The 22461-nt window shown below is 39.1% G+C and overlaps 1 protein-coding gene across 1 annotated transcript; it reads left to right on the forward strand.

Moving 5' to 3' along the window:
* The first annotated feature begins 22 nt into the window (after window positions 1–22).
* FBXO45 (F-box protein 45) lies at window positions 23–16021 on the forward strand. The gene is made up of 3 exons (XM_036071704.2): window positions 23–495; window positions 8431–8787; window positions 12797–16021. The coding sequence occupies exons 1-3, from the start codon at window positions 175–177 to the stop codon at window positions 12980–12982; spliced, it is 864 nt and encodes a 287-aa protein (XP_035927597.1). The 5' UTR covers window positions 23–174; the 3' UTR covers window positions 12983–16021.
* The last annotated feature ends 6440 nt before the right edge of the window (window positions 16022–22461 follow it).

Below are 22461 nucleotides of genomic sequence, written 5' to 3' on the forward strand. Positions count from 1 at the left end.
GGGGCGCGCGGCGGACGCCCCCGGGCAGGGGCGGGAGTGGTGGAGGGCCGGTGGTTGGCTGTGAAAGGGGCGGTGAGCGAGGTGCTCCGGTCTCAAGGCGAGGCTTGGCCTCCCCAGCAGAGACGGGGGGAAGCGGCGGCGGCAGCGGCGGCCCTTGGGCCGGCTGGTGAGGCGATGGCGGCGCCAGCCCCGGGGCCTGGGGCAGCCTCCGGCGGCGCTGGCTGTAGCGGCGGCGGCGGCGCGGTCGGCGGCTCGGGCTCCGGGTCCGGATCCGCGGGGGCAGGGGGCCGGCTGCCCAGCCGGGTGCTGGAATTGGTGTTCTCCTACCTGGAGCTGTCCGAGCTGAGGAACTGCGCCCTGGTGTGCAAGCACTGGTACCGCTGCCTGCACGGTGATGAGAACAGCGAGGTGTGGCGGAGCCTTTGCGCCCGCAGCCTGGCCGAAGAGGCTCTGCGCACGGACATCCTCTGCAACCTGCCCAGCTACAAGGCTAAGGTGAGGGAGCCCCGGGCCACGCCGCTGCCCCCAGTCCCGCTTCTCTGCGCCGCTCTCAGTCTCAGTGCTTCTCATCTAAGCTCTGAGTCAGACGTCTCACCTCACCATCCCGCCTTTGCACGGCTGCAGTCAGTACCTTACCTCACCTCCCCCCTCCGTAAAGATCCTCTTCTCTTTGAAGTTCTGCTCCTTAACCCACCCCACTTCCGAGATGCACTTTTTAAAGGACCAGATAGTTTGCAATTCCTGGTTTCCACCACTCATTCCACTTTCCACAGTCTTCTCCCAAAAAGATAGACCCCCCACTCCCCGTTATTGTACCTTTCAATACTCTTACCCTATTTTTTATTAGATCATCTCAGCTGCCTTAACACCGGCTTAGTTTCTAAGATCTTTGCTTTCATCCCACATTCACCTCACCTTTTCCAGGCTCTGATTTTTAACTTGTTTTTTTTTTTTTTTTTTTCCCCTATTTTCTCCTAAGTTCTCTAATTCCCTCCATTATGTTTCAGGCTTATAAGTGAGTGTGGTCCTAGACATTCTGCTAACTTTCAAGATACAGGCTTTAATAGAACATTCCCCACTTCCCCCATGGGCACCACTTAACCGTCCCAATGCTGCCTTGTGCCACTATTATTGGCTACTTCCCTGCCAGCTTTTTCATAGTTCCACCTTGGTGGTGTGCCTCTTCTGTTCCATTTGTCATCTAACGTGCTGATTCCAGTTTTGCTGCCTTTTTGCCTCCTAGATTCTTGGGCATATTCCTGCCTTCTTCATATACAGATAAAACTGTCAAGTAGCAGGTAATGGTAGGGTTGAGAAGATTCTTCAGGCAATGTAAACAAAGGCCTGAAGCTTGAATTCAGTTGGATGGATAACAACTATTCAGTATAGCAGTCACTGGGAGCATATATGAGAGAGGATGAAGTCTGCCCTAGAATGTGGTAAACATAAAAAAATACATTAATAACTAAAAAGGGTAGATACCCTTTTTCAAACTGGACTGCCAAGGAGGGGAGTCAGAGTAAGAAGTAAATTTATTTTTCCATGTGAAATAGATGTAAAATTTATTCTTCTGTAACAAAGGAGGTTTTAGTTTAATATGGTAAGGAATATTGCCATTATCTATGTCAGTTATTAAATTTTCTATTAAGTGAAGTAACATGTTAATTTACTAGGACAGTATTTGTACATGGTGGATGCTCAGTGGATACTAGTTGTAATTTATGTAGTAGAGCGCAGAACATTGCAGTTTTGTCCTGCTTTGCCTAAAAACAGGTAGTCTTCATACATTTTATTTAGTTTTAATTTTTTTTATAAAGTTTATTGTTTTTACTTATTTTCATCTAAGAACTTTTTGTAATTGGTCTGTAATAGATACATTTACATGAGTAAAGATTCATATAACAATATGTGTTAGGTAATGTGTTCATGTGAGTCAACATGCAGAAGAAGTAAAATAATATCAGCAAAATGTCTTCCTTTTGCCCTTGTCTGCCAGCCACCCAGTTTAGTTTCCCTTCTTGGAGGCAACCTGTGTTACCTGTTTCTTTTGTATCCTTCCAGAGATATTTTAGGTTTCTTAGGTTTTTTACACTTTATATGTCTTTCTACCACACGCATGATAGGTATTGTAAACTTGTACTACTCATATGTTCATTCAGATGTTGCAGAACTTTTCTTGAATGTCTTGAGAATAAAAAGATTAATTCAAAAGAAGTCAGATAGCCTAGTAGAAAGTCCTCAGTCAAGTAGAGGAGAAGAAAAATGTATAGAAATAACTAACACATGATAGAAATTGCTCCTGTTAGAGGTATTATAAATAGTATATACTGGAAGTATATATATTCACACACACTAGAATTTCAGTGAAAGGATAGATGTACAAGTTGAGTGGAGGCTTGGAGAAGGTTTGAGGTTAGGGTTGTATTTGAGCTGAATTTTAAAGATAGGGAGGATTTGAACATTTTACTAAGAAGAAATACCCTGAGCAAATGCAAGACAAGAGAAAAGCAAAGGCTTTGTACAGCATATATTTTTATTTTAAAAAATGTGAGTGCCAGGCACTGTGCTCAGTTTTGCAAATGCAATGGTAAATAAAAACAGACACAAAATTCAAATGGATGCCTTGCTTATAGAGCTTACAGTTTAGTGGGGGGCGGGGGATAGATATTAATCAAATAATCACAGTTATAAAATTGCATCTGTGGTAGGTACTATGAAGGAGAGGTGCACAGTACTCTGAATGTCAGTAATGGAGGATTTGACCAAGGTAGGGAGGTCAAGGAAGGCTTTCTCCGAGGATATAGTACATGGAGTAAAACCTGAACAGTAAGGCCAAGGGGAGAGAAAAGAGCCTTCCAGGAGGGAACTTGATGAGTATGACGGATAGAAAACACATCAGTGTGGCTGGATCATAGAGAGCAAAGGTGAGACAGGTTTGAGAGAAGATGGAAGAGGTGTACTGACGCCAAACTATAGGGAAGCCATTTTGAATTGTAAGCAAGAGGGGGTTAGGAGTGTGGGGATTGGTGGTGTGATTTTTTTTTTTTGCATTTTTAAGAGGTTATTTCTGACTTCGGTATAGAGAACAGATTGGAGGAGGACCTTAGAAATATGGGTAGATCAGTTAGGAAGTGGGTAGTGTAGGAGATGGGGAAGAAATTTAGGAAGGATTTAGGAAGTAAAATCTACAGGACTTGGCAATAGATTTCAAATAGATTTGAAATAGCGGTGAGGGAGAGGGAGGTGCTAAGAATGACTGCTAGATATCGCACTTATATAATGGGAATCACCTGGGCTGGATTTAGGAGGAATAGCCGTGAATAAAATTTTGGTAGAGTAGAATTTACAGTGTTTTTGAGACATCCGAGAGATTTCACATGGGCAGCTGTTAAGAGTTTGGAGCGTAGAGGAAAGGCTAAAGATATAAAAGGGTCTAGTGAGATTGAATTGAAGAAGTGGGGAATATGATTGTAAAGGTAAGTTGAAACCAGATATATCATGGATGTTCTTGGCTTATAGGCTTCATTGTATAGTTTGGGCTTTGTTCTACCATCGTAAATCATAGACGTTTGAACAGAGGAGTGACAAATAAGAGTTGTGCTTTAGAAAAACTAGGCCATAACATGAATTGGACAGAGCAGGCCTTAGTACCTATGCCAGAGGTACTTAAGACCTGAACAAATATGTAGAGGAGAGAAGAGGATGTCTGGGAGAGCTATAGCAGAGAACAAATTCACATAGGTGGACAGCTGACTGGGAGTGAATGAGATGAAGAAGAAAGTCTAGATAGGATTTCCAAGGAGGCTGTGTAACTAAGAGGAGGATGGGAACAGGCATGGGATAGCATAAAACTGGAAAGTATTGTTGCCAGTCTATTTAGGATTTGTCTTCCTTTTAAAAGTTCATATTTTATATGTCATCAAGGAACATCAATTATTTCAGTCATACTTAGCGTCTAACTATAACATATTCTCTAATTTTTAGATCTAGATCCTAAAGTAGGTCTTAAAGTTGTTTGTTATAATGTAAAATTTATTTATTTATTTAAATTTTATTATGTTATGTTAGTCACCATACAATACATCATTGGTTTTTGATGTGGTGATCCACGATCCATTGTTTTCGTATAACACCCAGTGCTCCATGCAGTACGCCCCGTCCTTAATACCCATCACCAGGCTAACCCCTCCCCTTCCCCCCTCCCCTCTAAAACCCTGTTTGTTTCTCAGAGTCCATAGTCTCTCATGGTTCATCTGTCCCTCCAATTCCCCCCCCCTCATTTTTCCCTTCCTTCTCCTAATGTCCTCCGTGCTATTCCTTATGTTCCACAAATAAGTGAAACCATATGATAATTGACTTTCTCTGCTTGATTTATTTCACTTAGCATAATCTCCTCCAGTCCCATCCATGTTGATGTAAAAGTTGGGTATTCATCCTTTTTGATGGCTGAGTAATATTCCATCGTATATATGGACCACATCTTCTTTATCCATTCATCTGTTGAAGGGCATCTCGGCTCTTTCCACAGTTTGGCTATTGCGGACATTGCTGCTATGAACATTGGGGTGCATATGGCCCTTCTTTTCACTACATCTGTGTCTCTGGGGTAAATACCCAGTAGTGCAATTGCTGGGTCATAGGGTAGCTCTATTTTTAATTTTTTGAGGAACCTCCACACTGTTTTCCAAAGTGGCTGTACCAACTTGCATTCCCACCAACAGTGTAAGAGGGTTCCCCTTTCTCCACAACCTCTCCAACATTTGTTGTTTCTTTCCCTGTCCATTTTTGCCATATAATGTAAAATTTAGATTATGCATGAGACTGTGAGACAGGAACTATAGATTGTTTTTATTTATTTATTTGCATATTTTTCCATTTCTTTTTTTTTTTTTTAAGATTTTTTATTTATTTCACAGTGAGAGACACAGCGAGAGAGGGAACACAAACAGGGGAAGTGGGAGAGGGAGAACCAGGCTTGCCGCTGAGCAGGGAGCCCAATGTGGGGCTCAATCCCAGGACCCTGGGATCATGACCCGAGCTGAAGGCAGACGCCTAACAACTGAGGCACCCAGGCACCCCTATTTTTCCATTTCATCTGAATTTTTCAGATGAAAAACTATCTTAAAGATAAGGATATAAATAAAAGAAAAATTATCAAAAAATTATTGAAAAGATAAGGACACTTAATCACAATGTCAATATCAATGAAGTATAAAGAAATTAACAATAATTCCTTAATGTAAATGATACAGTGTTCAAATTTCCAATTGTTTCATAAATGTCAAATGTTATAGTCTTATTTCTCAGTTTAATCAAGGTCTATATAAGGTTCTCATGGCAAACAGTTGATATATCTCTTAAGGCTATTTTAGCCAACAAATTCAGCCTCCATCTCCCCTAACTCCCATTCCCGCCAACTTAACCTGTTGAAGAAACCAAGTTGTTTACCTTGTTTCCCTCAGTCTGGACTTTGCAGATTTCATTCCCATAGTGTTCCTTAACATGCCCTTCTGTTCTAGACTGAGAGAAGTTTGATCAGTTTAGTTAAGATTAGTGTTGTTGTTGTTGTTGTTCTTGTTGTTTTTCAATATATTTTCTACTAGCATCAAGTGGTTGGGCTGGATACAGACTTTTTTTTTTATTTAAGATTTTATTCATTTATTTGTCAGAGAGAGAGAGAGAGCGCGAACCAGCAGGGGGAGCGGCAGGCAGAGGGAGAGGCAGGCTCCCCGCTGAGGAAGGAGCCGGATGTGGGACTCTATCCCAGGACCCTGGGATCATCATGACCTGAGCCAAAGGCAGACGCTTAACCAACTGAGCCACCCAGGCATCCTGGGTTGGATACAGACTTAAATGTTGTTTGGTGCCAACTATGATGGATAAGAATTTAGGAGAGAGAAATTGGGGATTGGGTGGTTCTGGTTAGACTACCTTCATAGAGGGGCGCCTGGGTGGCTCAGTCGTTAAGTGTCTGCCTTCGGCTCAGGTCGTGATCTCAGGGTCCTGGGATCGAGCCCCGCATCAGGCTCCCTGCTAGGCGGGAAGCCTGCTTCTCCCTCTCCCAGTCCCCCTGCTTGTGCTCTCTCTTTCACTGTGTCTCTCTCTGTCAAATAAATAAATACAATATTAAAAAAAAAAAAAAAGGCTACCTTCATAGAGATGGCAAGACTAGATCTGGTCTTAGAGGATATAGGATATATTGGAGGAGGAAAGCAGGTGTATTACAGACAGGGAGAATGACATGAAGTTAGAAAGGGAAGTAGGAAGAACCAGACCTGGAGGGCTTTGAAAGCCAGGAAGAATAATTCACAGTTGATATGGTAGTTAGTATGGAACCATCAAAGGTTATTGAACTGGGATGAAATGTAATAGAGGTGCTCTTTTAGAAAGATAGGTCTGGAAAGGATTTAGGTAGAGAGTTGAGGACTGAGTTCTGGAGAGTTTTAGGGGGCAGAAGTAGGATGGTACCAGAAAAGAGTAAGGTGAAGAAAGATCAGTCCAGAGTAATAGGAAGAAGTCATAGAAGTTTGAAGAAGAGGCTGGCAACAGTATCTTTGTGACAAAGAGAAGAAGGATAGAGAAAAAACAGTTGGTATTTACAAGAATTGGGGAATAGACATAGGTAAGTATTAGTTAAATATTTTTTAATGAAGATTTTATAAAGTATTTTATATTTTAGTTGTTAAACCCTCTTGAGTATTTTATTTTATTTTATTTTTTTTTTTTTTTTTAAAGATTTCACTTATTTATTTGAGAGAGAGAGAATGAGAGAGAGCACATGAGAGGGGGGAGGGTCAGAGGGAGAAGCAGACTCCCCGCTGAGCAGGGAGCCCGATGCGGGACTCGATCCCGGGACTCCAGGATCATGACCTGAGCTGAAGGCAGTCGCTTAACCAACTGAGCCACCCAGGCGCCCAACCCTCTTGAGTATTTTAATACTTAATATTTTGGGGACATTTTACTCCACCATTTAATCTTACGTTCTGATTTTTTTATGTGCTTAAAAGTAGGAACAGATAGGAAAAAATTTAGAAATACTTCAGTATTACAGCCTTCTAAATCAAGCAGGGGTTTGTTTGTTTGTTTTTGTCTGTGCTCTGCAGTGCAACAGTGAAGCAGTGAGGTACTGGCTAATGATAACTGAACACTGGATGAAGGGGTACCTGACTTCTCTTTGGAGTTCTTGCTCTAACTAGATGTTGACTTTTAGGTCCATGTCCTCATCCCTGTGTTGCACTAGGTCCCTTTGAGGCCCTTCCTAATGCTGAAATCTATGATTCTGGAGTTGGTGGCTCAGGTTAACTAAAGCAATAGGCCCCCAGCCGTTGGCTTCTTTGAGGTAGTTTGAATAAAGAAGGAATTTTCAGAAAATATACAAATCAAGCACTTTATTTTTTCTCCCTCCCCCAAATCAAAAACTTTAAATTATTAAAGCATGAGAAGTGTTTACTATTTGTACAGAGTAGAGATTTTAGTACTGTATTTTGGAAGCTTAAAAAACTGGTTAGTGAAGGTCAACTCATCTGTCCTATCAATGGCGGCTGCTCTTAATGACTATCTCTTTATAAACTCTAGTGTTTGAAATTAGATGCTATCTACGGAGTTATTTGATTTGGTAAAATGAGAGTGGTGCTGTCTCAATGTCTGAGTAATAACTAGCAAGGAAGCTGAGGATCTAACATAATTTGTGGTTATTAAAATTTTTCATAAACTTTAGAGCTGCTATGACTAAGTTCTCTATTAAAATATTTTTTATGGCAGCATTGCCAACATGAAAACTATACATCCCTTAACTTTTTGATATAAAAATACTAAATATAAACAAGACTAGAGAAAATAGTTTAAGGAACCTCCCAAACCTGTCACCAAGCTTTACCAGTGATTACTTCATGGACAGTCTAGTTTCACGTTTACCCCACCCACTTTCCTACTCCAGCCCTGGATATTTCAAAGCAATTCTGAGGTCATGTCATCCGTAAACATTTCAGTACTATCTCTAAAATATAAGGATTCTTGTGTATATCTTTTGATATTTTAAGAAATGGATTTAGAGAAATACTACAGTTCAGAATTTTGATCAATGAAGATCAGTAATGAAACAATGTGACTTAAACTTATAGTTATCACTTTATTGTTTAAAAACATGGAGCATAAAGGCCTACAATTTGGTACTTTTTTTTTTAGGAGAGAGCACACACAAGTAGGGGTGGGGTGGGGAAGGGGCAGAGGGAGGGGAAGAGAGAGAATCTAAATAGTCTCCACCCCCAGCATGGAGCCCAACCCAACCCAGGGCTCAACCTCACGACCCTGAGATCAAGAGTTGGATGCTTAACTGACTGAGCCACCCAGGTGCCCCTAAAATTTGGGTACTTTTTAATGTTTAAGAAAAATCAAATTTCTATTTCTTTGGTCTGTTTTTCATCTTTTCAGGTACGTGCTTTCCAACATGCCTTCAGCACTAATGACTGCTCCAGGAATGTCTACATTAAGAAAAATGGCTTTACTTTACATCGAAACCCCATTGCTCAGAGTACTGATGGTGCAAGGACCAAGATTGGTTTCAGTGAGGGCCGCCATGCATGGGAAGTGTGGTGGGAAGGCCCTCTGGGCACTGTGGCAGTGATTGGAATTGCCACAAAACGGGCCCCCATGCAATGCCAAGGTTATGTGGCATTACTGGGTAGTGATGACCAGAGCTGGGGCTGGAATCTGGTGGACAATAATCTACTACATAATGGAGAAGTCAATGGCAGTTTTCCACAGTGCAACAATGCACCAAAATATCAGGTGAGAAACTGGGTATTTTCTCAGTTGTGGGCCTTTGTTAAATCATGCCTTGATTTGTTTTAAATTTACAAAGTTTTATATAGCAGCTTTATATGTCTTTTTGGTAATTTAAAATAAATAGTGTAACTGGCCTTTCTTTGCTACTCTAATAATCTTTTAGTACTTCCATATTTGTTTCCTGATACATATTTGACCTTGAGCAATCTGTCTTTGCTCTAAATTGGGAGTTGGCAAACTTTTTTCTGTACAGGGTGGGTAGTAAATACTTTAGGCCTTGCGGTCCATGTGGTCTCTGTCACAGCTATTCAATTTTGTTGTTATAGTACAAAAACAGCCATAGATGATATATAAATGAGTGAGCATAACTGTGTTCCAGTAAAGCCTTATTTATGGCCTGCAGGCAAGATTTGGCCCAATGACCATAGTTTCCCAGCTTGTGCTCTAGATTGTTATCTTTCCTATATCATGGCACATCCAAATCGACTTTTTCTAGACTTCTTACTCCCACAAATGCACCGTGCACATGCACACACATACCCTCTGCTATTCATTAATCTGTGGATTCAAGGCCTCTGGAGGTGTCAGCGATTTCTCTAAGACAGGCAAATTCAGGCAAACTACTGCATTTTTTTATTCTTTTCATCTTAGCTTTATGCCATACTCACTTGATTCTGTGGTCAAAATTATAGTTCCTATTTGTAAAAGTCATATGATTACCATAGAGTCAGCTGAGTTTAAAACACAATAATCTGATAAGAAATTAGAAGTTTTAAGGAATTATAGACTTAAAGACAAGGAATATTATTAGAGTCATTTCATAATGATAACAGAGTTAATCAGGTAGGGAGACATAACAAGGTAGGGAGATATATGTGTAAACATGTATGCACCTAAATAACAGAGCTCCAAAACACATGAAGCAAAGACTTACAGAACTGAAAGAAGGAATAGAAAATTAGCAAGTACAGTTGGAGATTTCAGTACTTGTCTGATGCTAATATAGCAACTTCAACTTTCTTATGCTTACTATTGCAAGGTATCTCTTTTTCTCTCTTCTTTTACTTTCAATCTGTCTTTGTGTTTAAAATGGGTCTCCTAGAGGGCATATAATTGGGTCTTTTTATCTAACCCAGTCTCATAATCTCTGCCTTTTGATTTGAGTGTTTAACCCATTTACATTTATTGTAGTTGTTGGACTGCTTGATGTTGTCATTGTCTTTCTATCACTGAAGCTATGTTCTTGTTTAAAAAAATCTTTTTTCTCTGGGGCTCCTGGGTGGCTCAGTCGTTAAGCGTCTGCCTTCGGCTCAGGTCATGATCCCGGGACCCTGGGATCAAGCCCCGCATCGGGCTCCCTGCTCAGCGGGAAGCCTGCTTCTCCCTCTCCGTCTGCTGCTCCCCCTGCTTGTGCTCTCTCTCCCTCTCTCTCTCTCTGTGTCAAATAAATAAAATCTTAAAAAAAAAAAACTTTTTTCTCTTTGTTTTTTGGATCAGATAATCGCTCCATCTTCAAGTTCACAGATTCTTTCTTCTTACCTATCAATTCTTCTATTAACCCAGGCTAGTGAATTTTGGTTATTTTACTCTTCAGCTGTAAAATTGTCATTTGTTCTTTTTTGTAGTTTCCATTTCTCTATTGAGAATCTCTGTCCGTTTATCAATTTAGATTTTGCTTTAATTCTTTGCACATATTTGTAATAACTACTTTGAAGTCTTTGTCTGCCAAATCCAACATGTAGGCATACTTAGAATCAGTTTCTATTGACTGCTTTTTTTCCCCAGAGTATGAGTTGTACTTTTTCTTTTCATATCCAGGCATTTTTAAATTGAAAATTGGAAATTATAGATAATATGTAGTAGTAATGCTGGAATGTTTTGTTTCTAGAAATCACTTTGTTTTTCTGAAAAGTGTAGATGTTCTAGTAGGCAGTTAAGTTGCCTGGATTCTTCAAACTGTAAACTCTGTCTCCCCCATGGTGTACAGCAGCTAGGTCTTTGTCAGTTTTTTGGGGGAAGGGGGTTGGCTTCTAGCTGCTACTTTTCCAGCCTGATTCTGTGGGAATTTCCCCTGTGTCTGTGTAAGACAGTGATCACACAATGATTTGGGTAGTTTATTCTTGGATTTTGGGGCTCATCCTTTTTGTGGTTCTGTTGCTTATGGAGTTCCTCCTCTAAGTTTCCAGTTGTTCTGCCATTTCCCAAGTTTTGCCCTCTGACACCTAAAGCTAGTAAGACTTCTGCTTTCTGCTCCCTGTGCTGTATGCATGCTGTACACTCAATCAAAGGTGAAGCAAACTTGCAAATCTCACCAGGAGTGGTTCTGTCATCTTAGTTTCCATCTTCTTTTTTTTTTTTTTTTTTTTTTTAAAGATTTTATTTATTTATTTGACAGAGAGAGAGGGAACACAAGCAGGGGGAGTGGGAGAGGGAGAAGCAGGCCTCCCGCCGAGCAGGGAGCCCGATGCGGGGCTCGGTCCCAGGACCCTGGGATCATGACCTGAGCCGAAGGCAGACGCTTAACGACTGAGCCACCCAGGTGCCCCCTTAGTTTCCATCTTCTTTAAAATAAGGATAAATATTAGGATAGATGGGAGGATTAAGTGAGATAATACAAATAAACCACAAAATGAATACCCAGCAAAATATTAACTTTTCATTTCTATTGTTTGTTGTTTGTTTTGTTGGTGGCAATAGTGGTGATGGTGATTATGATGTTTTTAGGTCCATAAAATGGGGTGCAAGTTAATCTGTGAGTTGGGCAAAGGGAAGAAAGAAGCAGATGTTTGTAGTTGTCCGTGACAGGAAATACAATGAAGGAAAGAAACAACAACAGCAGGAATTAATATAATTGGGAAGTATTAAATTCTGATTTTTGATAACAAATGTTAGGACTTTCTGCTTCCAAGTGTATAGATGAAACAACCTTTTGTAGGTTCATAGTATAAAAATAAAACATCCTTATTTGCTTACTTTTCCATGTGGGAAAAAAGCTGGATATATTGTGCTTCTGCTTTAGTTTAACAATCAGTGCTGCTGTTTTTATAACAAACAGGTGTTTCAGAGCAGTGGCCCATAAAATGACTAATAAGCTTATTCTGCTTCTTTAGAATCTATAGTCAGATTTGGCTCTTCATGATTATATAAGTTCCACAGTATATGTAGAACTGCTTGTGAACTTTAAAGGTTATGTAAGTGTTTTTTTATTACAGTAACTTTTTATTGTGATAAGATATGCATAACATTATTGTTTTAACTATTTGTAAGTGTACAATGCAATGGCATTAATACAATGTGTATATCCATCACCACTATCTATACCCAAGACTTTTTCATCTTCCCCAACACAAACTCTGTGCTCTTTAAACAATAACTTTCCATCTCTCCTTTTCTCCAGCCTCTGGTAACCTCTATTCCATTTTCTGACTCTATGATTTGAATATTGCAGGTGCTTTATATAAGTGGAATTATACAATATTTATATTTTTGTGTCTGGCTTATTTCACTTAGCATACTGTTTTCAAGGATCATCCATGTTGTAGCATATATCAAAATTATATTTCTTTATATGACTAATACTCTGTTGTAATATAGTGTAATAATTTGAAAAGGTTAGATAGCTTTTTTTTTGGTAAAATGTACCAAGTTACAGATTTTAGCAGTAAACTTCTTAAGAAAAGCCTTTAAATGAAGAGTAAATAAAATCTGGGACCTGTTCAGGGGGAACATTTAAATTTTTGTTATTAAATGTAGATCCCATCTTAAAAAAAATGTTATCAAAACAAGCACTTGTTATGAAGTTGATGTATGTTGTTTCTTCTAGATGTTTCTCCCTGACCAGAAAACTTCTCTGATCATTTTTCCAGATAACTTTATATTCTTAATATTTTCTTAATTTCTTAATAATTTCTTTATATTCTTAATATTTTCAACTTGTTGATTTGTATCTTATTTCTTCTAGCTATGCCCTTGGTGAGTTTCCTTCTAACCTCCTTTTGTTGTGTGTTTGCAGATAGGAGAAAGAATTCGCGTCATCTTGGACATGGAAGATAAGACTTTAGCTTTTGAACGTGGATATGAGTTCCTGGGGGTTGCCTTTAGAGGACTTCCAAAGGTCTGCTTATATCCAGCAGTTTCTGCTGTATATGGCAACACAGAAGTGACTTTGGTTTACCTTGGAAAACCTTTGGATGGATGACAGTCGCTTTCTTGGGGTGAAAGACAGAATGGAGGAGATATCTGCTTGTGGAAAGTAGAATCATGAAGTGACAGTGTCATACATGCATGCCCAAGAAACATCCTGAAAAACACACGAAATTGTTAACTGGAGAAGCAACTCTATGGCAGAGATTATCTTAGTGTTTCCTCTTTGTACTGGGCCAGAAAAATCCTCAGGGTTGCAGTTGGTTGAGTGGGCAGTTGACATATGCATGTTGCAACAGATTTTGTCTCTAAGTTAGCAATGTGTCATTTCCAACTTTTAAGGTGAGATTTTAGAGATGCTATAAAAGGGATAAGATAAGGAAATAGCAAGATTTTTAAGTAGTGTGTTTGTGAAGAAAGACTGATACTGTTTTACAACTGCCTGTTTTTTCTCCAGACCCTTTTTTCCAGCCAGCTTGACTATTAGAAAAGTATGAAACTGGTTGGGTTTTATTTAATATTTTTAATATATTGAGAAGCATGGTCTGCCTGGACTGCACTTCTCTAACAATGAGATGTAAAATTGTGCAGCTATTTTAAAAGTTGTATATATAATAAGTGTGTAAAAAAACTGTAAAAAAAAAAACAAAACAGGACAAAGGGGTTGCTTTGTTCTAGTTCAATTTCTTAAAAACCACTACATGGTACAAAATTAGAATAACATTTAGGGAAAATTAGGTAACTACAAAGAAGAGGATTTTAAGAGGAGATGTGTTGTATTGGCTCATTTTTACATTAATTTGGTTTACAGTTTCCATAGCTATTACAGTCTGGTATTTTTTCTTTTAACGATCAAAATTATTGTAAAGACCCCTCAGTGTCCTGGTTTAAGATTGAGGGAAGGCAAATTTTATTTCTAATCATACATAGGTCAGTAGTAATAACAATAATGTGCATCTTATAGTATCTGGTTTTATATTTTGGCCTTTTGAAAAAGTGTCTCATAACAATATAGAACATTGCCATTTGCTCTTACAGGCCTCAAATATGAAAGCTGTTAGTCACAGACCTTTGGAAAAGAATTAATGGTCCTTTTATTTTGTAACTTTATAATGCTGTAGATACTATAATTTTTTTTTTAATTTCATATTGTTTACATCATGGCAACAAATCTAAGCCTCAAACTCTTCATTGGGGTTATCAAGAAAATGTTTACTCACCCATCTGAAACAGTGCCAGCCTGAACCCATGTTAAGAATGTTCTTAATCTCATTATAGATAATTGCCCCCATGGGACTTGAAATAAAATACCTTGTGCTGAAAATGAAAACTTCAGGTTGGCAATATTTTGAAGGTTTCCTTATAGAAGAGCTTGACATTAATTCCTAATCTGAGTTTTTGACTAATAAATCTAATTTCACTAATACTCTTGAATTAATAATAACATACACGAGCTGAGATTTTCTTTTGTTATAAGAGAAACAAACATCATCTTTCTGTATGAAAGTATAAATGTATGGTTTCAGATGCATCTTTGTGATAAGAATTGACTAAGGCAGGTGGTTCTTTGCCTTTCAGCTTATTGCTGTGTGTAATTTTGTTTTAAATCTAATCAAATTAGGGACAGACAGTAAGCAGCTGGCTGGAGTTCTTGGCTTGCTCCTTGAGAGTTAAGATTATCAATACTCTTATGAAGCAGGGGATTTCAGTCATGAACAAAGATTTATTTTTGCCACCTGACAGGTTTACAAATATTTATTGTGTATTTGGTATGTTGCTTACAGTTGAAATCTGTTAAAGATCCTTTTCAATATCCATGTCAAGAAGAAACCTGGAAACCATATTTAATAATAGTACAGAGTGAAATTATATGTTAAATGTGTTAGAGAATGTAGCTGCTATAGAAATTGATTTTTCTTGGTGCAGAACAACTCAATTTGGCAAAGTTTAAAATTTGAAGAAAAGAACTGGTTCAGGATGAAGGTTGATAAATGATAAGACAATAAAGTCCCTTATGTGCTTGGTTTTTTTTTCAGGGAGTGATATAGCCAATTCTAAGAGCTTTTGCTGAGAGTTTTGTTTATAACTTCTGTTTTGTCTTATTAGTATAATATTGTCTTATTAGTATAATATTCATTTGTAACAAAGTTTTGAAGGTGCTGAATGGAAAACAGAAACACATGGTTATTGCACATTCAACCTAGAATCAAATAATTGCTTAAATATTTAACAAGCCATTCTTATCTCAAAGACTTAAATTCTCTAATATGCTATTTGCAAATTTTATAAAATGGAGGTTCATATTTAGAATGAGCATCAGGGGAATGAGGAGCCTTCATTTATAACCTGATATTTTATTACTGGAGACCATTAGTTGTTGTACAGAGAATATTAAACCGTTACAATGTTTAAGGAAAAGGAATCTCTCTCATTGGTGCTGAGAGAGCATTCAGGTAGAAGACAGTTGCACCTGAAGGTTAAGTATAAATCATCTAGACAAGTGGTTCTCAAACTTAGCTGTGCTTTGGAGTCATGTGCATTTTGAAAAATATTGATGCTTGGGTCCCATACCCTAAAATTCTGATGTTGGTCTGGGATATGACATGATCATAAGGATTTTTTTAAACTTCCTGGCTGATTTCAGTATGCTGCTAAGGTTGAGTTTTAAATTCACCTTAAGTTTTCTCATCTGCAAAATTAAAAAAAAAAATCCTTGCTCCCTCCCTTCACTACCTCACAAGCATATTGAAGAGAAAGGAGAAAATAATAGGAAATACTTGTATGATGGATAAAATGTGTTACTGAAAGACAAAGTAGTATTGGTTGTATTTCAACTAAAACTATGATCAGGAAAGGAAAATGTGTAATTGAATTTATTTTGTTGACTTGGGAAACGGAGCATTCTCTTTGGTTCTTAACTTTAGGGAAGCATGCAGATGTGTAAACAAACAATATTATTATTCATACTATGGTCTTCTGTCATACTTGAGATAGGCTGTTTTAATTACCTGGTTCTACATAGGAAAGAAATATTGAGGCTTAAAGTCTGTAATGGCCAATGGCTCATGATTCATTAAAACTTTTCATACAAGGAGTTCTGTGGTTAATACATTATTTCATAGTTACCATTATTTTTTTCATTATCTACTTGAATATTAAGCCATTTATTTCATCTTCATTCTTATGTAAGTTTATAGATTTTATAAAGCACCTGAAGCAAGTAGGTTTTGCCCAATTGAATACTTAAAAGTCATGGCTCAGTGATTAGGCATCTTCTGCCTTTTAGATATGATTTGACCTGGGAAAGAGAGTTGCGAAAATAACAGCCCTAAACCATATAATAGGTGTTACAATTAACTTTTGATTTAAGTCCCCAAACTGCTGTTTATATAGACTATAATACTAATATTTTTTGATCTTTTTAAAAAAATAAACAGTTTTGAAGAACTAGAAATGTAAAGAGTTTTAAAGATTCCTTTCTGGAAATCAACACCATCATCATCAGGACCCCTCTGAAACCCTCCTGGAAGGAACAGTCCATAACCAATCCAAATAGTACCCTCATAAAGCATTCCTAATTTCTCTAGCTGAATGTAATCTTTTCTTCCTTGAAATTTCCCTATTTTTATATTTATACTTAACTCATGCTATATTACTTTATACCTTATATAAATTTATATTTATTATTTGTTGGTGTCTTATCTCCTCTAAACATCTTAGGACAGGATCTCTGATGGATTCATCTTTATGCCCACATCACCTAAGCCCAATAGGCAGGTGCTCACATATCTGCTGAAGGAACAGAGAATTATGTAGGCAGACTAAAGCTGCTCTGAGGTTACAGACTATAACAAAAGATAGATGAGAAAGAAATTCTGTATCCTGTTGAAGGGAAGCACTAAGGAAAGGGATATAAATCTGAGGCTAATAAGGAAGAAATAATGACTGTGAATGCATTTTAGCCATTCCCCTTTATTCTTAAATACTGATAAACTGATTTAGTTTTTGGTGTAGATTTCCTATTTGTTTAGAATTAAAATTAGAATTCTGTATTTTAATTTTTTTGAAATTCTGTTGTTTTGCTTTAGTTTCTTAATAAAAAGTTAAAACATTAACCACCTGTGATTGATTACATTTAAAACAACTTTTATGTCTATTGGTCGGAAAGGAAAACTGGGGTAGCTTAGTAGCCAATTTGGTGATGGAATTTATGTATAAACTGCATGTCTTTTAATAATGGAATCCACATTTCCCATGTTTAGAATGGAAGGTGAACAGGGAATAGTAATTCACTAGGATCCTGTTCTCCTATCACCTCCACCCCAGGTAGGTTTGATAATGTTTGCCAAGAGTTACAAGAGGCAAGCATGGCTGAACAAATTGCTCCTGTGATCCAAAAGCTTAAATGAGAATTGGTTGATCATGTTGCTAAAAGTTGCTTGACTCATCAACCTTTTTTAACAGGTTCAAATTTTACAAAGGGTTTTAATTTCCTAAAAAGAAAAGTAGGTATAGAATTTCTGTATCTTTTTTGTTTAAGGAGAGCTTTACTGTCTGTTGTCCTAATTTCCTTTTTGGATCCTCCCCCCCTCAGAACCATCTGCATTTTATTTAATGTAGTCATTAAAATATTATTTAGGGCATGTTCTATCCTCTTCAGTGTATGGTTCTTTAAAAGAAATAGTCCTTCAGAATTGGACAGTGTTGTTAATTAGCTTGTGTATATAGGATTTCATGATGAGTGACTTAGGAAGTAAGACTCATTTAGGGAGTTCTCCTTAGGTTACCTGTTGACAGTCCTTAATTTCTGTTGCTTTTTAGACAAGAAAACATATAAGAAAGAGTTTAGGGAAATCGAGTCCTGTCTGTCTATTGTATGATATTTAGTAAATTATATTGTATTTCAAAAAAATTATATTTCTGCTGCCTTTTTTCCTTTATAAACAAATTAGAGATAAGATTGAGTAATGGGAATAGGTTTTGAGGTCCTATCTCCCTTGAGAAAGGCTCCTTGAAGTAATTTATTAATGCTAATATCTAAAGTTAGATTAATTAGAGGCATATTGTAATGGAAATAGGCCAGATATCTTTGTTTATTGTAGTGTAGCTAACCTGTTCACATTTTCCAAACAGTGTTTAAAAGGTCTTTCATTTGTGCCCCTTTGTTGGTCACTTTTACCTTTAAGGAAAAGATGCTTTAAGGCTGGAATGTGAGTGGTCAGTGATTTCTCTCCTCCTTCAACAGGCCAGAGTGATAACAGTTAATGACCAAATGGCCTAGAGCAGTAAAGGGTGTGGACAGATGGCTGCTTGCTGAACGGCATGTGAGTAGCAGAGACGGATACACAGTTTTGGGGAGCCGCCAGATGCATCTAGCCTTCCAAGCACAGTTTTACAGGAATAGTGAATTTAAGTGCCTATGGAGCCACGGGGAAGCAATAGTGACTCCCTAGGCCAACTCTGGTTTTATGTGGCCACAGGTGACCCATGGCTTCTGAAACTGTGGAGATTTCCTGCCCACCTGGGTGCTGGTCGCCTACTCAGTATTTAGAAAGAACAAAAACAGAAAAGAAAGTCCAAATTCATGAAATAATTTTATGCACCTATATGTATGTACCAGGGTCTTGCTGGGTCCTAGGGATGTACAGATGAGAAAAACAAAAATATGGGCTGGTGTTTGTTTTTTTAAGATTTTATTTATTTTGAGAGAGAGAGAGTGAGCATGAAGAAGGGGGAGGGGCAGAGAGGGAGAAGCATGACCTGAGCCGAGCGCAGCTGCTTAACTGACTGAGCCACCGAGCCACCCTAAACATGGGCTGTTTTAAAGTTGTTCACAATCGGGGCGCCTGGGTAGCTCAGTCGGTTAGGCATCTGACTCTTGCTTTCAGCTCAGGTCATGATCTCAGGGTCGTGAGATCAGGCCCCATGTCGTGCTCTGCACTCAGTGGGGAATCTGCTTGTGATTCTCTCCCTTTGCCTCTGCCCCTCTACCCCAACCCCCTGCTCATGCTCTCCCTCTCTCTCTCTCTCTCAAAAAAAAAAAATACCTTTACAGAAAAATAAAAATAAAGTTGTTCACAATCAAGTGAGAAAGCATGTAGAAATAGACTACCATGAAAGAGCGGAATAATTGTTTTCATGGACCAGTGAGGCATGGGAGAGAGGGAGTATTTGACTTAATCTGGAGTGATATTTAAACTGAGTCTTAGAAGACGAATACGAGTTAGTGAGGGTAGATCCACTGTTGCAGGCCCGTGGGATAGCATGTACATGAGACAGAGGCACAAGTGGATCCAGTACGTATGGAGACAGTACATACCGGAAGAGTGGTGGGAGAGGATATGAAACGGGAGGACTGGGGCCAGATATAATTGCCATGCTAAGGAGTTTGGGTTTCATCCTATTTGTCATGGGGGAGCCCTTCAAAGGTTTTCAAATGGGGTCATGGCATGATCTGTGGTCTTGGACGATTACTCTAGCTGCAAAAGGCAGTGATAGAAAAATGGGAGATGAGTCAGGAGGCCTAGGCAGGAAATGACGAGGACCTAAAAGTGACTGTAAAGATGTGAAGGAAGGATGTATTTAAGAGACCTTCAGGAAGAGAAATGGACACCATTTATGTGTAGAGGATGAGGCACTCTTTTTGGTGTGGATATCTGGGAGAATTGTGGCATTCTATTAAGATAAGGAATTGAAAAGGAGGAATAGATTGGAGGAGAAGGTGATGAGTTCCATTTTGAACACACTGAATCTGAGATGGAAATACTGAAAAAGCAATGGGAATTACGAAGTCTGGAGTTAGAGAGGCAGCCAACAGGGAGCGGGAGCTGCTGACACGTTGCTTTCCTCACTGGTTCTGCTAGCCCCACAGAGCCCCACAACCCCGTGGGCAGAGTGAGAAGACACTGAAAAGACAACCCACTGCCCCTCCAAATGGCGACTCTATCAGGTAAAGACTGGTGGTGGGTTTTCTGTTTTAGCTCTTGTGTGCCCTACATCTCTGAGAAACAATCCTAGCCCTTCAAAAATTTTGATGCCCCCTTTTAAATTTGTAAATGTCCTATCATTTCGGTTTTCAGGCGAGAACACCGCTGCAGTAGTCAGGAGTCATAGGTTCTAAGTGCTGGCAGTGCTGCCAGCCATGACATGATGCCCAAGCCGACTTCTTCCCGTCTAGGGCCATTTCTTTATCTGCTCAACTGAGGAGGTTGTCCCAGCTCAATGGTGTTCATTTTAGGATGCCCACTAGAATCACCTGAATGGCTTTTAATTTTTTAAACAGCTTTGTTGAGATATAATTGACATACAATAAGCTATACATATTAAAGTGTACAGTTTGGTAAGTTTTTGTGTTTTTTTTAAGATTTTATTTATTTGGGACACCTGGGTGGCTCAGTCAGTTAAGCGTCTGCCTTTGGCTCAGTTCATGATCCCAGGGTCCTGGGATCGAGTCCCGCATCGGGCTCCCTGCTCAGCGGGAAGCCTGCTTCTCCCTCTCCCTCTGCCCCTCCCCTGCTTGTGCTCTCTCTCTCTGACGAATAAATAAAATCTTTAAAAAGATTAAAAATATTTAAAAATCTAAAAAAGATTTTGTCAGAGAGAGAGAGAGCACAAGCAGGGGGCGTGGCAGGCAGAGGGAGAAACAGGCTCCCCGCTGAGCAAAGTGCCCGATTCGGGACTCGGTCCCAGGACCCTGGGATCATGACCTGAGCCGAAGGCAGTGTAGTTGGTATCCTTAACCAACTGAGCCACCCAGGCGTCCCACTTTGATAATTTTGACATCTGTATGCATCCATCACAATCAAAAGACTATATACCTGGGCAGCTTTTAAAAAGTAGGATACCCAGGCAAATGAGATTTGATGGCATGGGGGATGCACTCAGGCATCAGTATCAGTTTGTTTTGTTTTAAGTTCCCAGGTAATTCTCCCTTGAACTAGGAGATCACCAGTCAGGACTGATTTTTGAGGAGCCTGAGAGTAGAGGCAAAATCTCTGTTTTATGACCAGGAAAATACATACTGAAAAACAAAAACAAAAACAAAAACCAACTAACCATATGCTGAGAGCAAATCTCTGGCAGAGCCAGAACTAGTACTGAAGGGATCTAATATCTCTTCTGTTGTTCCTTCTATGACCCTTGGTGAGCTACATTTATGCAGTCATTTAAAAGAGGTCAGTGTCCTTGGGGTGTCTGGGTGGTGCAGTCACTTGGGCATCCAACTCTTGGTTTTGGCTTGGGTCATGGTCTAGGGGTTGTGGGATGGAGACTGCTGTTGGGCTCCATGCTTGGTGTGGAATCTGCTTGAGATTCTCTCTCTCTCTCTCCCTCTGCTCCTCCTGCCCGTGCTCGTGCGTGTGCACACACACACACACACACTCTCTCTCTCTCTTTAAAATAAATAATCTAAAAAAGAGAGAGAGATCAGTGTCCTCATCAGGACTTTTTTCAGGGACAGTGTAGTTGGTATCCTTCCTGAATCAGAGTAGCAATGAAATATGAGTGTTAAACCAAAACTGAAAAGCTGCACCTGAGGTTTGTCCATCTTAGAATCAAACTTTTTACCACTTTGAAAAAAAGGAGATATAGTCACTAAAGATTGCAGCAGGAAAATACACAAAAATAAAGGGAAGAATATTTAATCACAGAACAGTAGTAAGTACTGTCGATATCTTCGTACATAGCCATCCAATGTTTTGTATACAAACTTTAAAATTTTTTTATCAGAAGTGAAGTCATCCTCTACCCCCTACTTGTAACCAGCTTGTTACATAACATTACTTTCCTGTGTCATTAAATAATTACATCAACTAAAAAAAATTGCAACAGGAAAGAAATAATAAATCCTTGTTTTATGGGTTGAGTTGTGGCTCCCCCAAATTCATATGTTGAAGTCCTAACCCCCAGTACTTCCAAATATGACCTTATTTGGAAATAGAGTCATTGCAGGTGTAATGAGTTGAGGTCATACTGGAGTAGGGTGGGCCTCTAATCCAATGTGACCGGTGTCCTTATAAAAAGAGGATATTTGCACATAGACATGTACATGGGGAGAACACCATGTGAAGAGGGAGGCAGAGACTGGTATGATGCAGTAGGAGCCAAGGAATGCCAAAGATTGTCAGCCAAGCCCCAGATGCTAGGAAAGAGGCATGGAGCAGACTCCTCCCTCACGGCTCTCAGAAGGAACCAGTTCTGCCCACACTTCGGTCTCGGACTTCTAGCCTCCAGAACAGTGAGATGGTACATTATCGTTGTCAAAGCCACTTTTTTGCCGTAGCAACCCTAGAAAACTAGTACACCTGGTAAGTTTTCTCTTTACTGATCCTGATATTTCTCTGTGGAGACAACTTTGATGGTGTGTCTGGTGGTTTGTTGGAACAAGGGCCAGGAACAATTTTAGGGGTGTGATAGATTTGTTGGGAGGTCTTTTGTCAGGTTGCATTGGTAATGTTTGGAAAGTGCGTAGTATAGTGACTAAGTCAACACTGCTTGGATTCAAACCCAATACTACCACTTACTAGTTGTGTTACT

This window comes from Halichoerus grypus, chromosome 1 (assembly GCF_964656455.1).
Source record: "Halichoerus grypus chromosome 1, mHalGry1.hap1.1, whole genome shotgun sequence".
NCBI lineage: Eukaryota > Metazoa > Chordata > Mammalia > Carnivora > Phocidae > Halichoerus > Halichoerus grypus.

Bases quoted from the DNA above. Each gene is read 5' to 3' on its own strand.
- FBXO45 (XM_036071704.2), top strand. From the start codon at position 175: ATGGCGGCGCCAGCCCCGGGGCCTGGGGCAGCCTCCGGCGGCGCTGGC. The intron at 496-8,430 runs GTGAGGGAGCCC...TCATCTTTTCAG, and splicing joins TGCCCAGCTACAAGGCTAAG to GTACGTGCTTTCCAACATGC. The intron at 8,788-12,796 runs GTGAGAAACTGG...GTGTGTTTGCAG, and splicing joins ACAATGCACCAAAATATCAG to ATAGGAGAAAGAATTCGCGT.